The following is a 20,476-nucleotide window of genomic DNA, read 5'->3' on the forward strand; positions in this document are numbered from 1 at the left end:
GAACATTGATGAAGGGCACTGTTTGAGGAGGGATAACATTAAGACAGCTTCTAAACAACTTTAGTGCCCCCCTGCAAAAAAACCTTTTTCCTGGGGCTTCAGTTTTATGTGATTAAAGATATATTTACACCTATGTAAAAGGTTAAATTTAAGAAATGTAACACATCAAAAAAGTATGAAGGAGAAAACAGTTATAATTTATTCAAATTCAGGACATTATGTGCTCTCCCTATTTCCACATAATAATTACAAAGTAGTTAATTACTAACATGGTCCAAGCAGGGAATCAGTCATGGTAGCTGCTCTGCTGACTCGGCACTTGTCCTGACTCAAGGCACAGAAAGGTCCAGGCAAAACAACAGCATTCACAAAATCTGTTCCCATGTTCGATTTACAATTAATAAGATTTGTCCAATTTTAAACCGTATCTAGCATATAATATAAAAGATAATCTGATATACACACTTGCAAAAAGACTTAAAGGAAAACGGAGAACATTTCTACTCTGATTTTATTGAGGCTAAATCTGAATATGGACTTTCCATATTGATACTCACAGATTTCCCTTTGGGCAAGTTTCCTTCACAGGCCTGCTTGGAAAGATCCTGACGCCCAATCAAGAGGCAAACAGCTTCTGGCCAGTCTGAAGCAGGCTGCTCCCGACAGTGATAAATCGCATCTCTGATGGGAAGAGCAATTCCAAAGGGAAGGGTTTCCAAGTCTCTTAAAGCGAAACCTTGTGGTGAAAGGAAGGGAGAAAATTTTTCACTTAGACTTACCACTGTCCCAATTATTCTCTGAGTGAAGTTGGTAAACTCTATCCTAACAAATAAGCAAGAAACTGATTTTATTCATCTTACTACCAGACCAGTGTCTTGACCTCAGAGATGAGTATAAAATTTTGTTTTAAACAAAAAATTCCTAAAAACTTTAAGAGAAAGACAAACAATCCAATAGGAAAAACACAAAGGACAAAAAGACATTTCCCTAAGAGGAAACACAAATGGTCAATAAACATATGAAAAGATGCTCTATCCAATGAGTGATCAGGGAAATGTAAATTAAAACCCCTAGAAAATAAAAGTTCACACTCATTTGACAGACACATATTAAAGTCAATCGATACCAAGTGTTGGTAACTATGTAGAGCAACAGTAATTCTCTTCCACAGCCAGTGGTGGTGTATACGGGTCCAACCACTTTGGAAAACATTCAGCACGTAGAGTTAGGTCCACCCCTACGGTCCCTCAACAGACATACAGAAAGTTGTGTACATGGCACCGGGACATAAGCATTAAATTATTCATTAGTAATGTTTCATTATGGCAAAAAAGGGAAGGGAAGTAAGAGCCCAATTGCTATCATCAATAGAAGGGATAAATAAGTTGTGATATATTCAAGCAGTAGATCATACAGCAGTGAAAATGAATGATCTTCTGCTACATGAGTCAACATGGATGAATCTTTAAATAATAATATTGAGTGAAGAAAATAAGATAGTAAAAAAACATGTTTATATTTATATCTATTTACATAAAGTTAAAAAACATACAACACTAAGCAATATATGAAGTGATAAAACTCAAAAAAAAAAACCTCAAAAAAAAATGACAGAAGGTAATACAAAATTTAGGTAGGGTACGGTACAGGTACTTTACCTCTAGTGATGGGTGTATGAGAAAGGGAGGCCATGCAGGAGTAGATCCACAGGGCTTTCTACTACACTGGCAATGTTTTATTTCTAATTGTGGGTCACCAGGACATCAATGTTCATTTTATTATTATTCTCTAAATACATTTTATACACTCTTATATGTACACCATATTTCATTTAAAAAAACTTCAAATCCTCAGGTTAATTAATTTCTTCGGTGATAATTTTCTAAATTTTGTAATATTATACGTTATTTATTAATATAGAAAGTTGATCAATTATTGAGGTTAAATGCTATGTACTATACAAATGAACAGAACTCATATTTTCAGCATAAGTGTCTCATCTGTAATACTATATGACAGTTATTGCAATTGTCAAGGAAGCATACACAAAAGTACAGGGAAAAACTAAGTCATTCAGAACATTCCCTAAATAAGAATTCAGAAACATCCTGTAATATTCATTAAAGCATTACCTTCTAACATACTACTCTATAACATTCTCCTTTTCTACGTTTTCATATCAGTAATATTTTTTAAAAATTTTAGTTCATTTTTATAGGAAATTTTAGTATTTTACTCAGCTTAAAACCTAAAGGCACAGGCTTAGGAAGAGAGAATAAACTCTTTTCCTTTCCCTTGTCCCAGGTGAATCTGCCTCTTGGTGCATAAAATCCCTGGCCTGTATCATTCAAAAGCATACCCTGAAATATTTACACATTACTTTTAGATTTTGCCAGAAATACTCATTTCTGATAGCCCAGATATTAGTATAGGGAAGCTGTGAGACTGTCAGGGAAAGGAAGGGTGGCTTGACGGGCCATCATCTCCATCCTGTGGGATCCTTCTGTAGAGCGAGAGGCCCTCCCTTCTCACGCCTTCCAGCTCTAGTGAGCTCTGAGGACGCAGGGCCTACTTAGGAAGGAGAGCCCAGGGAAAGGATTTCAAAGACACATGAAAAGTAACAAAGACCACCTTACCTACATTAGTCATCCAGACGACTAATCTCTCAGCTAGACTAGAAACTGATGTAGAATGCCTGAAACTAAACCTATAAGAGAACAAACATGAAGTTATTAAACATGAAGTTATCAAACAGGCTGTGTAAAAGCACAATCTGAATAAAAGTCACCTGTTCTCCTCTTGCTCTGCTTGTGACTTCTGTGGGGCTAAAACAAAACGAAACTTTATTTTGATAGTTATCCTGGTAAAGAAAACACATAACATGTAGAAAACATTTGCAAATAAAAATTCATTAATAAACAAATGCTAAAAAATAATAAGCAGTACTCTGGCAGGCTGGAAAGTATAATCATTTCCCTGGGGCTAAAACAGTCCTTTTTAGGCACACTGAAAATGTAAAATTTGTTAGATTTTAAGCAAACTTGGTCTCTAAAAGTCAGATGTGGACTCCAGACTAAAACGGTGCAATTATGTCACCTCTAAAATGAAGCAAGACATGGCCTCTGAAGTACACTTGGAAAATTTTTAATTTTTTTAATTTCAACTCTGATATCAACATCTATAAAAATTTGTTTGGGGAAGCTTAACATTAGACTGACTTACCTATACTTATTCTGGATAAATACTGTGAGGATTCATCAGAAACAGAACTTTCATCACCAAGTATGTAGAGTGCAATACTCTGCATAAGAAGAAAGTTAACATTTTTTAAACTATTGGGGCATAATTACATATAGGAAAAGTCACCCACTTTAAATGTACAGCTCTGTGTTTTGACAAATGTCATACAATCATATAACCACTACCACAGACACGATACAGAATGCCCGCATCACACCAAAAAGTTCCCTGGTGCCCCTTGGAGTCAATCCACTCCCTCCCCTACACCAAGCAGTGGAAACAACGCATCTTTTTTCTCTCCCTAAATTTTGCCTACTCTACAATATCATGCAAATGGAGTCATAGAACACGTAGTCTTCTCTGCCCTACTTCTTTAACTCAGCACTCCTTTGAGATTCATCCACGTTACTGCATGTATCAGTAGTTTGTTTCTTTTTACTGCTGACGAGTATTCCATTATACAGGTGTACCAACCTTTGTTTATCTACTTATAAACTGATTGACATTTGGGTCATTTTTGGTGAGGTACACCCTAACTCTCTACCCCTCTAGGCCTAACCCTTCTCTGCTTCAGCCTTCAAAGTTCTCGTTTGAATACTTGCTACTACCACTAAGATCTACGCCTGCAGCTTTTTTTTTTTTTTTTTTCTGAAAGAAAGTAGCAGCATGATCTTATTAAAATTTCAGCACAATGCTGGAGGATCTTCAAGTCCTACATTCTAAACCAATACAAGCACTGCAAATGATATATTCCTAAAGCTAGCTGACATCATATCTAACAAAGATATAATATGAATATCTACAAACTGACTACTATTATTTAAGTTGGAGGCTGAACAACTCTGGCTTATTCATATTTCTCTAGCTCCCTTTTGGGTAGATATAACACTGAGTCTAACCCATTTCAGCAGAGTTGGACAGGACCAATATATCTGGTGATTTCACCTGAATGTTTCCACACAAGCAGCAAGGAATGAAAAAGTTCTGGGATTAAGCTGCTCTTAATACATTATGAATGTATTTAACATCACTGAATTGTACACTTAAAAATAGTTAAAATAATAAATATTATGTTATGTATATTTTATCAGCATTTTTTTTTAAAAAAAAGCAGATTACCATTCTGCGTGTCAATTTCAGAGCCACAGGGGGTTCTGAAGACTTTCTCAACATGAAGCAAAGCAGAATGCAGAGTAAAGGAAAAGATGGGTGGCGAGCAAGGACATTCATATACTCCATCTGGGAGAGGAGACAAAAGATCTGGTTCTCTTCTAAGTCTGGGAAGGCTCCATCTCCAGAAAGGTCCACAAAAGACCTGTAGGCAGGCTACTACAGTAGAGGGACCAAGAGAAAGGAGTGTGAAGGAACTCACCTTTGCCAACACCCTCTGGTTCTATTTGAGGGTCTGATCTTGGATTAACTATGTATTAAAAAAATGAATTAATTTTTAAAAATAAAAATTGGGGCTTCCCTGGTGGCACGGTGGTTGAGAGTCCACCTGCCGATGCAGGGGACACTGGTTCGTGCCCCGGTCTAGGAAGATCCCACATGCCGCGGAGCACCTGGGCCCGTGAGCCATGGCCACTGAGCCTGCGCATCCGGAGCCTGTGCTCCGCAACGGGAGAGGCCACAACAGTGAGAGGCCCGTGTACTGCAAATAAATAAATAAATAAAAATAAAAATTATTTTTTTAAAAAAATGCAAGTAGGATTTTTTGTAGCTATGGACAGGCTGATTATAAAGTTTAAATGAAAAGGCAAAGGAATTTAAATAGCTAAAACAATTTTGAAAAAGAAAAGTAATGGAAGGAAAAGTCATACTAACCAATTTTAAGACTTACTATAAAGCTACAGTAATCAAGAGTGTGTGGACCACAACACAGATCAATGGACCAGAATAAAAAGTCTAGAAACAGACCCACAAGAATGTGGTCAACTGATTTTTAATAAAAGTGCAAAAGAGAAAGAATAGTGTTTTCAACAGATGCTGTTAAAAGAACTGACCATCCAAATGGAATAAAAATCTCAACATAATCCTCACATCTTATAAAAATTAACAAAATGGATCATAGATCTAAATGTAAAACATAAAACTGTAAAACTTCTAGAAGAAAAGCAGAGAAAATCCTTGTGACCTAAAACAATGAATTTATAGACATGACACCAAAAGCACGATCCATAAAAGAAAAAAAACTGGATAAACTGGCTTCATCAAAATTGAGCATTTTTGCTTCACAAAGGAAACATTAAGAGAACAATGGAACATGACAAACTACAGGGAAGAATACTTGAAATCCATAGATCTGACAAAACCTCATATCTAGGAATACTCAAAATATCACTAGCCATTAAGAAAATGCAAATTAAAACCACAATGAGATATCACTACACATCTGTCAGAATGACAAAAATTACAAATCATGACAATACCAAACACTGACCAGGATGCAGGGAAACTGGAACTCTCACACACTGATGGTGGAAATGTAAAATGGTACATATACTCTGAAAAACACTTTACAGTTTCTTAAATATACATATATTAATCTTAAATATATACTTACTATATGGCCATCAATCACACCTCTGGGTATCTACCCTAGAGAAATGAAAACTTCTGTTCACACAAAAAACCTGGACATGAATGTTTACAGCAACTGTATTCGTAATTGCTAACAACTGGAGTCAACCCAAATATCTTCAATGGATGAATGGATAAACCAATGTGATATATCCACACAATGTATAGCTGGCACTCAGCAATTAAGTGTAACGAACTGCTGATACAGCAACACTTGGATGAATCCCAAAAGCATGAGGGAATTTTCTGAGGCGGGTGATGGAACTGTTCTGAATCCTAATTATGGTGGTGATTACATGAACTCTACATTTGTTGAAATCCTCAGAGCTATACACAAAATGAAAAAAAAAAAGTTAACTGTATGATAATTTTAAAAATTATACTGAAAGAGAAAAAGAAAAAAACAAGTTTGGCAACACTTTGAATACATACCAAGACTACAAGTCTGCTTCTTTCACAGATGACGGGGAGGTAAGGATAGGGTGGCATTCCTTCACCCTTCAGACAAGAACTCACCCACTGATAAATACTTGGTGGCTCAGAAGTAAAAAATGATGGATGATGCATAAATCCTGTTTGTCCTTTAAAATTAGATAAATGTTTATAAAGATACATTAATACAATACTGTTTTATTCTAAAGGAAAAATAATCAACAATACCTATCATTTGAAAACTATCAGAATAACATTTTTCCATAGTCTCCAAAACGCTTCATGTTTTCTGCCACAGTAAGTAACTGACCATATTATAATATGTGGAATTTAATTGACTAATATTTTATCCAATCCTGGAAGGAAATTTAGAAAATTCCTGTGTTCAAGGCATATAAAGAATCTAACCAAAAATTTCTGCCCTAACCCTAAAGATGAGAAAACAGACAAGACACCCAGGATTGTGCTCTGTTTTAAGAACTGGGCCCCAATCCTGAGTCGCTTTAACTCGGGGTCTAAGACAGTACAGTGGTTATGGAAATGTTCTGTATCTGTGCTGTCCAATATGGCAACCACTAGCCCCATGTGGCTTACCGAGCACTTCAAATGTGGCCAGTGCAACTGAGGAACTGAATTTTTAATATAATTAACTTAGATAGCACATGGCAGGTGGCTGCTAACTGGGCAGCACAGGACAGCAAAGCACCCTTGGCACTGGAAGCTCTAAGCTTCTGCAAGGCAGAAACTTAGGGATGAGTAACATTTTCCCCCTACACTGAAGAGATTATGGCTTACTACAAGTCAGAGATCGAACACTACAAACTAAAATCTGCCTGGTGGAAAGACACTGCCCCTGATTTAGAGGCCAATGGTAAGAAATATATCCTCTGCTATTCACCAAGAAAAATACAAGCAAATGTCACTACATTGTTCAGAAAACCTTTAACAGCACACTTACCTTGATCAATTGTACACACTTGTCCAGTAGTTCTGACAAGTGCTGGGTAATCTCTATAGTAATGATCTACATAAGCCTCCAATTTTAAGTCCCTAAAACAATAAGAACACATAAAAAAAATAACAAGGAAGGTACTATAGCACTTTCCTCCCAAAGAGTTAGAAGGACTCATCAGTTGAACTTTTCAATTAAAAACATTTACTTATGAGAAAGAAGACAACCAGACCTAGAGCCTCTGTATTCTATTTCTGGACTTTAAAGTGCCCAGTATGACAAATGGAACCCAAACTCCTTTTGCTAGGTGAATTTTGTGGATAAAACTACTGTGAAAACATTGTGGTCCATTTTCTCCTCTTTTAATTTATTAGCTGTGTGACTGTCAGCAAGTCAACTCTATGAATCTCAGCAGTATTTTTTCTTCTAGAAAATGGAGAAACACCAGTTAACTCACTCTCAAGTTTGTAAGATTAAATAAGATAATATGTGTGAGAAATGCTTTACAAAATGTAAAACATTTTACAAATGTTACCTGTTTCAGAGAGCCATGATTAGGGTTTGAAAATCATTTCATTACAAAAGTATTTTCATCATAGTAATGATTCGTCATTAAAAGAAACTGACCATCAATTACAACTGCCATGTCTCAGAAAAGAATTTCAGTATCTCAAGGAAGATAACAGAAATTAGAAAACATATTACAACCTTAACACAGAGGTTGGCATTTTAATTCAAAGTTAACTTTCTTTATCACCAAGGGTCACAAAGGCTCAAATAACACCTAAGTATGACCTTCCCAGTTCAGTGCCAAACACAAGGTGCTAGAAAGGCTTTTAAAAATATTATCAGAACAATCTTATTATGGATCCACTATGAGAGCCTGAAAGACGGGGAAGACCACAGACTGAGACAACAAAGGAACAGCAAAGACAGCCCACGACTAGCAAACGACACCTGTTCTTAGAAACAAACTTGAGCAAGTTTCCTCATCGCTGAAACAGGGATTGTAATGCCTACTTTGACAATTCCTACATGTAAATTACGATTTTGTTCGCTGTAAAGACCATCTGAACATAGGCATTACTACGAAAACAGCAGGTGTCATTACAGACCTTTCACCACAGTCATCGTGTCAAAATGAAAGCTGAGCAGGTCATCCTCACCGTGTAACACACTCCGGTGTCTTCCCACTCATCTTAGGACAAAGACCAGCAACCCCAGCATGACCCACAGGTCCTTACATAGTGGATACCTTCAAACAATTCTGTGGTTTATAGAAAATGCTGTGGTTTGTTGAGACAGTAGATTTCAGAAATTTATTTACAAGCTTCCTATATGATATTCATGTCTAAGATCAAGTCAGCTAACGACCTCTTGAAGTTTCTAATCTACAAACAACATTTACCTTGCCAACTGAACGAGAAGTTCAACAAGTGAACGAATTCCTTCTCCCATTAGAGTGTTCAACTTAAGCTCCTCATAGATCAGGTGAAGAACAAAAAAAATTGCAGGTATGTGAGTGAAAAGAAGTGTAGAAGAGTCCAAACTGAGATTCTGTGACAAATCCTCATCCTTCATCTGTGAAACTTCCAAAGGACTCAAACATAAAGATCTATTCAAAAGATGAGACTCAACATTCTGGTGGTAGTCTGAATTTAGTAAATATTCCCAGTCCTGAGAAGAATAAAAAGGATAATAACTTTTTAAATAATCCCTCCTTGTAATGTCATCATTAAAAAAGAAAATCAAATTCACTTAAAACAATTCAAGTTCCATTTTCACATTAAGTTGTTAATAATATGAAAAATCACAATGCTAAAAAATCAGAACCAACACTTCAAATAGCTAAGCAGTTTCCAGGTGCCAGCAATAAATATTAAGACAAGCCACCTTTAAAAACCACTTGAAAAAATGTAGTCATGCCCTTTTAGGGAAGAGACTTTGGAAGAAAAATCCTACTACCTAGGTAGAGATTGAGAGAGAAAACTTTAAGATTATCTTAGGCAATGTCTTATGAGCCAAAAGTAAAGAAGGAAAGGTGGGAAGTGTAGACAGGCAGGTATAAGGACCACTACATTGATTTGGGTTTTAGTAAGAGGAGAGGCCTACTTGTATCCAGCTGGTATATGTATCTTTCAATGTTTATAAGATGATGACGCTAGTCATGTGCCTAATAGTCAACTGAATTTTATATTCAAACTGTGCTACACTTTACAAGTATTAAGTGTGTTTTAGTTTCTACTTGTGATTTATTGTATTGTGTTGAGAGAATGTGGTCTATGGTTTTGTCACAACTTGGAATTTATTGGTGCTTTTGTCAGGCTTAATACAGTGTGTTATTCTAACTTAAAAACTCTTGGAACAGATATAGAACCAACCATAAAAGTAAAAAATTTATGTTAGATAACCAAAATAAAAAATTCTGCTCACCAAAAGACACTGTTAAGCCACATACTGGGAGAAAATATTCCCAAAATACACATATGACAAAGAATGTCATATCTAAAATATATAAAGAACTTCTACAGCTTAATAAATATTTTTTTAAATCCAATTTAAAAATAGGTAAAACACCTGAACAGAAACTTCACACAAACATATGTAAGTAGCTAATAAGCACATGAAACAGTGCCTAACATCATTAGTCATTAGGGAAAGGCAAATTAAAACCTCTTAGAGAAACTGCTTTCCACATATCCAAACGGTTAAAAGGAAAGAGACTGACAGCAAATATTGGCCAACTCATATATTACTCATCAGTGTTAACACGGTGTAACCAGTCTGAGAACCAGCAATGACCCAACAAGTTGCTAGGTATTTAGCCAAGAGAAATGAAAATATATGTCCACAAAGACTTATTACTGAATGTTGGCAGCAGCTTTACACATAACAAATAACGGAAATGGGCTAGATATCCATCAGCGGAAGAATGAATAAACAAACTATGGTATATTCATACTACCCACCAATAAAAAGGCACAAACTACTGATATCTGCAACAACATGGCTGAATCTCAAAAGCATTATGCTGAATGAAAGAAACCTTATGCCAAAGATTACATACTATATTCCTTCATTTATATCAAGTTCTAGAGCTGGCAACGCTAACATATGACAGAATTCAAATCAGTGGACGCTTTGAGAAGAAAAGAATGATTTAAAATGGCACGAGAGCTTTATGGAATGATGGAAATGTTTTGTTCTTGAGAGGAGTGTGGGTCACACGAGTGTGCATTTGTCAAAATTGATCAAACTGCATACTTAAGATCTGAGCATTTCATTTATGTAAATTAAACCTCAATTTTAAAAGAATGTTTTCAAACAACAAGAATACACCCATGGAATCTGATACGTTTGAAAACCTAAATTAAAGAAACTGATTAAAAAGGCAAATGCTGTCACTTTAGGTGATCAATTGGCAGTAAAACATCTATAAACCCAAATTTAAATCACACAGCATTATGTATGTTTAGTAATTTTTAGATGATCATTACGACAAAAGTGAATAAATAGCCACAGAAAATGTAACAGGTCCTGTCCTTCAAAATAGCTGTCATTCAGTATTAAAATAAGTAAAAGGTGTTAGAAATACATGCAAATCAACAGGAACACTACAAATGTGGGGGACCAGTATAATACTCACAGATTAATTTTTATTAGCAAGAAAAAACAATGCTTACATCATCAGATCCTGTCTCAGAAGGTCTTGCTTTTTTGGGTGCAATGACTGGAGAAAGTGATCCTTCAAAGTCGAACTGGAAGATAACCCCAAAAGAGAAGACAAAATCATGTAAATTTATCACTGACAACTGATCAACTTAAATGATTCTGAAATCAGTCCTACCAATTATGGAAACTGAGGGATGTCACCAAAACTCATTTTCTCATCTGGAAAAACATGGTACGAAAACCTTTCTTCTAGGATCATTGTGAAGATTAAATGAAATCATCTATGTAAAGCACCTAGTCCAGTGCCTTGGGCTCACAGGTACTGCAATGGTAGCTTCCTTTCCTCCCCTACTTCTCTGATGACACAGATCTTCACTCCACTGGTAGAAAGAACAGGACCATTAGCTATACCCAAAATACGCCAAGTCTCAAAGAATCAACCCAGTGTCAGCCAAATGTCAGAACTTAGCAGACATTTATTTAGAGTCTGTCTACAGTGACAGTCTAACAATTCTATGGCAGAGATGGGTAGCTACTCTCCAAAATCTGTGTTCTCCTCTTTCTCCTGGACCCACAGCCAGGCTATGTATCCCTGCCCCCTCACAGTTAGCTGTGGCCCTCTGACAGTGTGATTATGAATGAAAGCAGATGTCACCACTGCCAGGCCCAGTTCATGAAAACCTCCCATTCATGCTCCCCTAGGCTCTTTCCCTTGCATCTAGCATCAACTCTAAGGCTACCTTTGAAGCCTCACGTTGAAGACAGATGCTCCATCAGCCTGGGTCCCTAATAACCATGAGGCCTGTTTACCTGCTAAATACTGTTACATGAACAAGATACACATTTTTATTGTGTGTGAGCCATTATATCTTTTGAGAGCTTTCTGTTATAATAGTTAGCCTATCCTAATGCAGTTACATAAAAGCAATTTTCTAAAAGTTCAGTCTTATTCAATTCCCTCTGGCATAACCTTTGCCACCTGCAACCCTATAAATAGCAATAGCTATTTTCCGACGCTATAAAAACTTACATATTTATCAATTAATCTCATTCATCTGAAAGTTTATTTCTATATAAAAACTAAACATAGATAGCAATAATTTTTAAAACTGAATGTTTAAATATAAAACTGCATAAAGTACTTTTTTAAACTGAATAAAGTAATTTAAAAAACTGATCAAGAGAACAGGTTTTCTCGTGAAGCATTTAAATAAAACACAGCCCAACTTACATACAATATTATCAAAAACAAAAATAACAAGAGCAAAATCAAAGCAACAGATGAAATGATAGCTATCTTACCTAAAACTTCAACCAAATATAGCGTACATGTGTGCACGCGCACACACACATAGTCTTAAGTCCCACAGTCAGAAAGAATGTCCCAGCTGTGGTTATCAGGTTCATTAAGACCTGGAGTTATGCGAAAGGACAGTGGAGATTGTCTGATACAGATACCTCTTTGTGACATATATGGATCTGTCTTATTTTCATTATTTTAATATGTCACAGGTTAGCCAATCCTGTTATATAATTCTGTGGATCCCTGACCTTGATCTATCACAACCTGGATATAAAATATTCATTTATCTGCCTTCCCCTAGGACAGTCAATTCCATGAGAGGAACTATCTGTCTTCCCTAATGCGTATCTGAAAAGCCTGGCTTCATGCCTGGCCCACATCAGGGACTCAATGTCTATCTAATGAAAATATGAGCATCCCAAAGGACAGAACAGTTAACCCTAGATGCAACCACTCACAGAATGTAAGAACCAAAAAGAAATGTCTGGCCCAGTCCTCTCATTTAACTAATCAGTGAATTAAGGAAGGCCCAAAGAAATGCCAAAATCACAGAGCTAGTCATTGGCAGAAATTCGGTACTCTACCCTCCACTCTATTACTTAAATGAAAACAAAAAAGAGATATATCTGGACAAAGCAAAATAAAAACCATTTGCCACTGAGGGCCATTTCATTCTGAGCTTTGACAGCGAGGACAAAAGACAGCAGGGTTTAACTATGCAGTCCTACAAATAAATGTCAGAGCTGATTTCCTCGTTCCTTCCTTTAGGGCTATCATGCAATAAGTAAATCAAAGAATCATGTTCTGCTTTACAAAAGAAAAAAACTGTGGGTGCTCAGTCCTAACCACAACATGGAAACACGAGGGGGCACTGGCTCTCTGCTAGAGAATGTGGCACAGTGATCTGTACTCCTCAACAAGTTCCACAGGACAGTAACACACAAAAACTACAAGAATCTGAAGTGGACTTATTCATATTGTAGAAATCCTCGGTTTCTATAAGGCACAATTTTTCCATATTTAATAAAGAATGGAAAAATCTGGAATGAAGTAGCATTCATGCAATTGTTTGGAATAAGAAAACTGTCCCTATTTTCCCAGGAAAATTTTTCCCAAGGAAATTGCAGAGGGCGATTCTTTCTTATGATGCAACAGACACAAAACGTTAAAATACTTCATTCAGGTGGAAAAGGGCATTCATTCAACAAATGTTCACTGAACAGTCACCTATGCCAGGCACTACTGTAGGTCCTAGAGATGGAGTAGTGAACAAAACCAAACAAAAATCCCTGCCCACACAGAATTTTCCTGTGGGAGGAGAAGAGACACACAAACAAAATAAATAAAATATACAGCATATTATATATAATTAGTGCTAAGAGAAAAAAAGGTAAAGGGGATCATAAGGGGGGCATGGAGTGTAGGTACAATTCTACCCAGAATGGACAGGGCAGGCTGCACTGAGGTGACATCTGGAAAAGGCCTCAGCTTGTCTTGTCTGAGGGAAGTCATTTTCTCCAGGGGTAACAGCGAGTGCAAAGACCCTGAGGCAGGAACATGCTTGGTGTGTTCAGGGGAAACAATGGAAACCAGTGTGGTGGGGACAATGCGAGCAAGGCAGGGATGAGTAAGCAGTAAAACCAGACGTAAGAGAAGCTGGGTCACATGATGTCTTGCAGGCCTTTGGCTTTTACTGAGTAGGATGGGAAGGCACTGGAGGGTTCTGAGCAGAGGAGTGACTTGACCTGACTTTATTGGACAGGATTACTTTGGTTGCTAGGTGGAGAGGAGAATGAAACAGGTAAGCCATGAAATGCAAGTCAAAAAATAAAAACTATAGGGGGCTTCCCTGGTGGCGCAGTGGTTGAGAGTCCACCTGCCGATGCAGGGGACGCGGGTTCGTGCCCCAGTCCGGGAAGATCCCACGTGCCGCGGAGCGGCTGGGCCCGTGAGCCGTGGCCGCTGAGCCTGCGCGTCCAGAGCCTGTGCTCCACAACGGGAGAGGCCACAACAGTGAGAGGCCTGCGTACCGCAAAAATAAATAAATAATAAAAACTATAAATGACCAATGAGAATTTTAAAAAGCCATTCCCATTTACTTATACAGAAATAACAGAATAGTTCTGAGTTGGCAAAGGTTCACCCCACTCAAATAATCAATGTGGTGAAATGGGCACCTTTAAATGATGCTGGTGAAAATGTTGATTGCACAACCCTTTTTGAACATTACTTGACCTAGTAATCCCTCTTTTAGGGTTCAATTCTTGGGAAATGACTAGAGATGTACAGATTTACATATAAAAGAATGTTTGCAAATTACTCATAAGAATAAAACTGGTTCAACAACGTTCAGTTACTAGCCATTAATCGTGATAAAACCACATGGTAGCCTATAAAATGAAGGGGGTTTTTTGAAGAATTTTTAATGATATAGGAAATTTTCATTGATATCATGTTTATCTATAAAGCAAAAGCAAAACGTTTAGAGTGGCTGTCTCTGAGTAGCAGTATTTTCCTCTTAGTTCCTCCATTTTCCAAATTCTCCTCAGTAAGCATGTATACTTCCATAATAAAAAAAAACAAATGATTTTTTTAAATGGATTTGCTGGTACGAAACTAAAATGTATAGACAAGTACAGCTGAGTTACCTGGAGAAAGGTACAGTGATTTCTTCAGAGTGACCCAGGCAAGGTTGTCCTGGGAGTGATCTCCAGAGGCAAAAGGAAATCACCAATACTGAAGACACTACCCTGATTTTGTAAATAACCTATTAAGGGCCTGGAAGAAAGTTTCTAGGGAGGGAGATGAGGAATGCAGCTTTGTATCATTAGCAGACTAGATACTTAGGCTAAAGCACTTTAAATCTCCATCAAATCAAAGCTTCCTCCTCACAGACCAAGCAATTGTGTGTGAAAACACAGTCTGGGCTTCAGAAAAGAACATTAAGCCATGAGTCAGAAGATACAATGAAGGCCCAGTTTTGAGCAAATCTCTAGTCAGTGATTTCTTCGTGATTCAGTTTCTTCATCAATAAAATCAAGACTACTACTACTAATCCAAGCATAACTTATAGCCATTTTACAAAGATGAAATGAGAAATAGTAGCCAAAGTGCTTTACCATATTATGAAAATGCAATAATTCTAATTACTAGTAAAATGTTATTAAATAGTAATGATACTTGACTTAAAATGTATAGACACAATAAGCCTTAACATATTCTATTTTGTTAAATGAGGTATGCCCATTAGTAAACTGATATGTTATATACACTGAATGCTGCACAACCAATTATGCAAACATCACTGGTGGATTTGTTTCTTGGTTTGCTTGCTCTCTTCTTTCTTTCTTTCTTTTTTATTACATTTTTAAATTTTTTTAATAATTATTTTTATTTTAATAACTTTATTTTATTTTCCTCTTTCTTTCTTTCTTTTTTTTCTCCCTTTTATTCTGAGCCATGTGGATGACAGGCTCTTGGTGATCCAGCCAGGCGTCAGGGTTGTGCCTCTGAGGTGGGAGAGCCAAGTTCAGGACATTGGTCCACAAGAGACCTCCCAGCTGCACGTAACATCAAACAGCGAAAATCTTCCAGACATCCCATCTCAACGCCAAGACCCAGCTCCACTCAACGACGAGCAAGTTACAGTGCTGGACACCCTATGCCAAACAACTACCAAGATAAGAACACAACCCCACCCATTAGCAGAGAGGCTGCCTAAATCACAATAAGGTCACAGACACCCCTAAACACACCACCAGACATGGACCTGCCCACCAGAAAGACAAGATCCAGCCTCATCCACCAGAACACAGGCACTACTCCCCTCCACCAGGAAGCCTAAACAACCCACTGAACCAACCTTAGCCACTGGGAACAGACACCAAAAACAACAGGAACTACGAACCTGCAGCCTGTGAAAAGGAGACCCCAAACACAGTAAGTTAACCAAAATGAGAAGACAGAGAAACACACAGCAGATGAAGAAGCAAGGTAAAAACCCACCAGACGTAACAAATGAAGAGGAAATAGGCAGTCTACCTGAAAAAGAATTCAGAATAATGATAGTAAAGATGATCCAAAATCTTGGAAATAGAATGGAGAAAATACAAGAAATGTTTTACAAGGAGCTAGAAGAACTAAAGAGCAAACAAGCAGTGATGAACAACACAATAAATGAAATTAAAAATTCTCTAGAGGGGATCAACAGCAGAATAACTGAGGCAGAAGAACGGATAAGTGACCTGGAAGATAAAATAGTGGAAATAACTACAGCAGAGCAAATAAAGAAAAAAAAAAGAATTGAGGACAGGCTCAGAGACCTCTGGGAAAACATTAAATGCACCAACATTCAAATTATAGGGGTCCTAGAAGAAGAAGAGGAAAACAAAGGGACTGAGAAAATATTTGAAGAGATTATAGTAGAAAACTTCCCTAATATGGGAAATAATCAATCAAGTCCAGGAAGTACAGAGAGTCCCATACAGGATAAATCCAAGGAGAAACACGCCAAGACACATATTAATCAAACTATCCAAAATTAAATACAAAGAAATAATATTAAAAGCAGCAAGGGAAAAACAACAAATAACATACAAGGGAATGCCCATAAGGTTAACACTTGATCTTTCAGCAGAAACTCTGCAAGCCAGAAGGGAGTGGCAGGACATATTTAAAGTGATGAAGGGGAAAAACCTACAACCAAGATTACCCTACCCAGCAAGGGTCTCATTCAGATTTGATGGAGAAATTAAAACCTTTACAGACAAGCAAAAGCTAAGAGAATTCAGCACCACCAAACCAGCTTCACAACAAATGCTAAAGGAACTTCTCTAGGCAGGAAACACAAGAGAAGGAAAAGACCTGCAATAACAAACGCAAAACAATTAAGAAAATGGTAATGGGAACATAGCTATCGATAATTACCTTAAATGTAAATGGATTAAATGCTCCAACCAAAAGACACAGACTGGCTGAATGGATACACAAACAAGACCCATATATATGCTGTCTACAAGAGACCCACTTCAGACCTAGGGACACATACAGACTGAAAGTGAGGGGATGGAAAAAGATATTCCATTCAAATGGAAATCAAAAGAAAGCTGGAGTAGCAATTTTCATATCAGACAAAATAGACTTTAAAACAAAGACTATTACAGGAGACAAAGAAGGACACTAATAATGATCAAGGAATCAATCCAAGAAGAAGATACAACTGTAAATATTTATGCACCCAACATAGGAGCACCTCAATATATAAGGCAAATGCTAACAGCCATAAAAGGGGAAATGACAGTAACACAAACACAGTAGGGGACTTTAGTACCCCACTTTCACCAATGGATAGATCATCCAAAATGAAAATAAATAAGGAAACACAAGCTTTAAATGATACATAAAACAAGATGGACTTAATTGATATTTATAGGACATTCCATCCAAAAACAACAGAATACACTTTCTTCTCAAGTGCTCATGGAACACTCTCCAGGACAGATCACATCTTGGATCACAAATCAAGCCTTGGTAACTTCAAGAAAATTAAAATCGTATCAAGTATCTTTTCCGACCACAATGCTATGAGACTAGATATCAATTACAGGAAAAAAAATCTGTAAAAAATACAAACACATGGAGGCTAAACAATGCACTACTTAATAACCAAGAGATCACTGAGGAAATCAAAGAGGAAATTAAAAAATACCTAGAAATAAATGACAATGAACACACGATGACCCAAAACCTATGAGATGCAGCAAAAGCAGTTGTAAGAGCGAGGTTTACAGCAATACAGTCCTACCTTAAGAAACGAGAAACATCTCAAATAAACAACCTAACCTTACACCTAAAGCAATCAGAGAAAGAAGAACAAAAAAACCCCAAAGTTAGCAGAAGGAAAGAAATCATAAAGATCAGGTCAGAAATAAATCAAAACAAAAATAAAGGAAATGATAGCAAAGATGAATAAAACTAAAAGCTGTTTCTATGAGAAGATAAACAAAATTGATAAACCATTAGCCAGACTCATCAAGAAAAAAAGGGAGAAGACTCAAATCAATAGAATTAGAAATGAAAAAGGAGAAGTAACAACTGACACTGCAGAAATACAAAGGATCATGAGAGATTACTACAAGCAACTATATGCCAATAAAATGGACAACCTGGAAGAAATAGACAAATTCTTAGAAATGCACAACGTTTCAAGACTGAACCAGGAAGAAATAGAAAATATGAACAGACCAATCACAAGCACTGAAATTGAAACTGTGATTTAAAATCTTCCAACAAACAAAAGCCCAGGACCAGATGGCTTCACAAGCGAATTCTATCAAACATTTAGAGAAGAGCTAACACCTATCCTTCTCAAACTCTTCCAAAATATAGCAGCGGGAGGAACACTCCCAAACTCGTTCTACAAGGCCACCATCACACTGATACCAAAACCAGACAAAGGGGTCTTCCCTGGTGGCGCAGTGGTTGAGAGTCTGCCTGCCGATTCAGGGGACATGGGTTCGTGCCCCGGTCCAGGAAGATCCCACATGCCGCGGAGCAGCTGGGCCCGTGAGCCATGGACACAGAGCCTGCGCATCCAGAGCCTGTGCTCCGCAATGGGAGAGGCCACAGCAGTGAGAGGCCTGTGTACCACAAGAAAAAAAAAAAAAACCAAAGATGTCACAAAGAAAGAAAACTACAGGCCAATATCACTGATGAACATAGATGCAAAAATTCTCAACAAGATACTAGCAAACAGAATCCAACAGAGGATCATACACCATGATCAAGTGGGGTTTATCCCAGGAATGCAAGGATTCTTCAATATACGCAAATCAATCAATGTGATACACCATATTAACAAATTGAAGGAGAAAAACCATATGATCATCTCAACAGATGCAGAGAAAGCTTTAGACAAAATTCAACACCCATTTATGACAAAATCCCTCCAGAAAGGAGGCATAGAGGGAACTTATCTCAACATAATAAAGGCCATATTTGACAAACCCACAGCCAACATCGTTCTCAATGGTGAAAAACTGAAACCATTTCCACTAAGATCAGGAACAAGACAAGGCTGCCCACCTTCACCACTATTATTCAACATAGTTTTAGAAGTTTTAGACATGGCAAGCAGAGAAGGAAAAGAAATAAAAGGATTCCAAATTGGAAAAGAAGAAGTAAAGCTGTCACTGTTTGCAGATGACATGATACTCTACATAGAGAATCCTAAAGATGCTACCAGAAAACTACTAGAGCTAATCAATGAATTTGGTAAAGTAGCAGGATACCAAATAAATGCACAGAAATCTCCTGCATTCCTATACACTAATGATGAAAAATCTGAAAGTGAAATTAAGAAAACACTCCCCTTTACCACTGCAACAAAAAGAATAAAATATCAAGAAATAAACCTACCTAAGGAGGCAAAAGACCTGTATGCAGAAAATTATAAGACACTGATGAAAGAAATTAAAGATGATACAAATAGATGGAGAGATATGAGATATACACCATGTTCTTGGATTAGAAGAATCAAAATTGTGAAAATGACTAAACTACCCAAAGCAATCTACAGATTCAGTGCAATCCCTATCAAACTACCAATGGCATTTTTCACAGAACTAGAACCAAAAATCTCACAATTTGTATGGAAATACAAAAGACCCCGAATAGCCAAAGGAATCCTGAGAAAGAAAAACAGAGCTGGAGGAATCAGGCTTCCTGACTTCAGACTATACTACAATGCTACAGTAATCAAGACAGTATGGTACTGGCACAAAAACATAAATATAGATCAATGGAACAGGATAGAAAGCCCAGAGATAAACCCACGCACATGTGGTCACCTTATCTTTGATAAAGGAGGCAAGAATACACAGAAGAGAAAAGACAGCCTCTTCAATAAGTGGTGCTGGGAAAACTGGACAGCTACATGGAAAAGAATGAAATTAGAACACTCCCTAACACCATACACAAAAATAAACTCAAAATGGATTAAAGACCTAAATGTAAGGCCAGACACTATCAAACTCTTAGAGGAAAACATAGGCAGAACACTCCATGACATAAATCACAGCAAAATCCTTTTTGACCCACCTCCTAGAGAAATGGAAATAAAAACCAAAATAAACAAATGGGACCTAATGAAACTTCAAAGCTTTTGCACAGCAAAGGAAACCATAAATAAGACAAAAAGACAACCCTCAGAATAGGAGAAAATATTTGCTAGTGAAGAAACTGACAGAGGATTACTCTCCAAAATTTACAAGCAGCTCATGCAGCTCAATATCAAAAAA

The 20,476-nt window shown here is 37.1% G+C and overlaps 1 protein-coding gene across 7 annotated transcripts in view; it reads right to left on the minus strand.

Annotated features, from left to right (window-relative positions):
- ANAPC1 (anaphase promoting complex subunit 1) overlaps nt 1–20,476 on the minus strand; it is a 102,953-nt gene that overhangs the window by 50,841 nt on the left and 31,636 nt on the right. For 6 of the 7 annotated variants that reach the window (XM_029231949.1, XM_029231952.1, XM_029231948.1 and 3 more), the window contains 8 exons: nt 10,888–10,962; nt 8,613–8,881; nt 7,211–7,302; nt 6,253–6,401; nt 3,223–3,301; nt 2,789–2,825; nt 2,637–2,707; nt 558–736 (listed from right to left, as the gene is read on the minus strand). In XM_029231949.1, coding sequence (XP_029087782.1) covers nt 558–736; nt 2,637–2,707; nt 2,789–2,825; nt 3,223–3,301; nt 6,253–6,401; nt 7,211–7,302; nt 8,613–8,881; nt 10,888–10,962 — 951 coding nt within the window. The remainder of the gene's footprint in view (nt 1–557; nt 737–2,636; nt 2,708–2,788; nt 2,826–3,222; nt 3,302–6,252; nt 6,402–7,210; nt 7,303–8,612; nt 8,882–10,887; nt 10,963–20,476) is intronic. The other variant, XM_029231951.1, reaches the window with a different exon arrangement.

The sequence above is a fragment of the Monodon monoceros genome, unplaced genomic scaffold (assembly GCF_005190385.1).
Source record: "Monodon monoceros isolate NGI ecotype Baffin Bay Population unplaced genomic scaffold, NGI_Narwhal_1 Super_Scaffold_19, whole genome shotgun sequence".
In the NCBI taxonomy this organism is placed as follows: Eukaryota; Metazoa; Chordata; class Mammalia; order Artiodactyla; family Monodontidae; genus Monodon; species Monodon monoceros.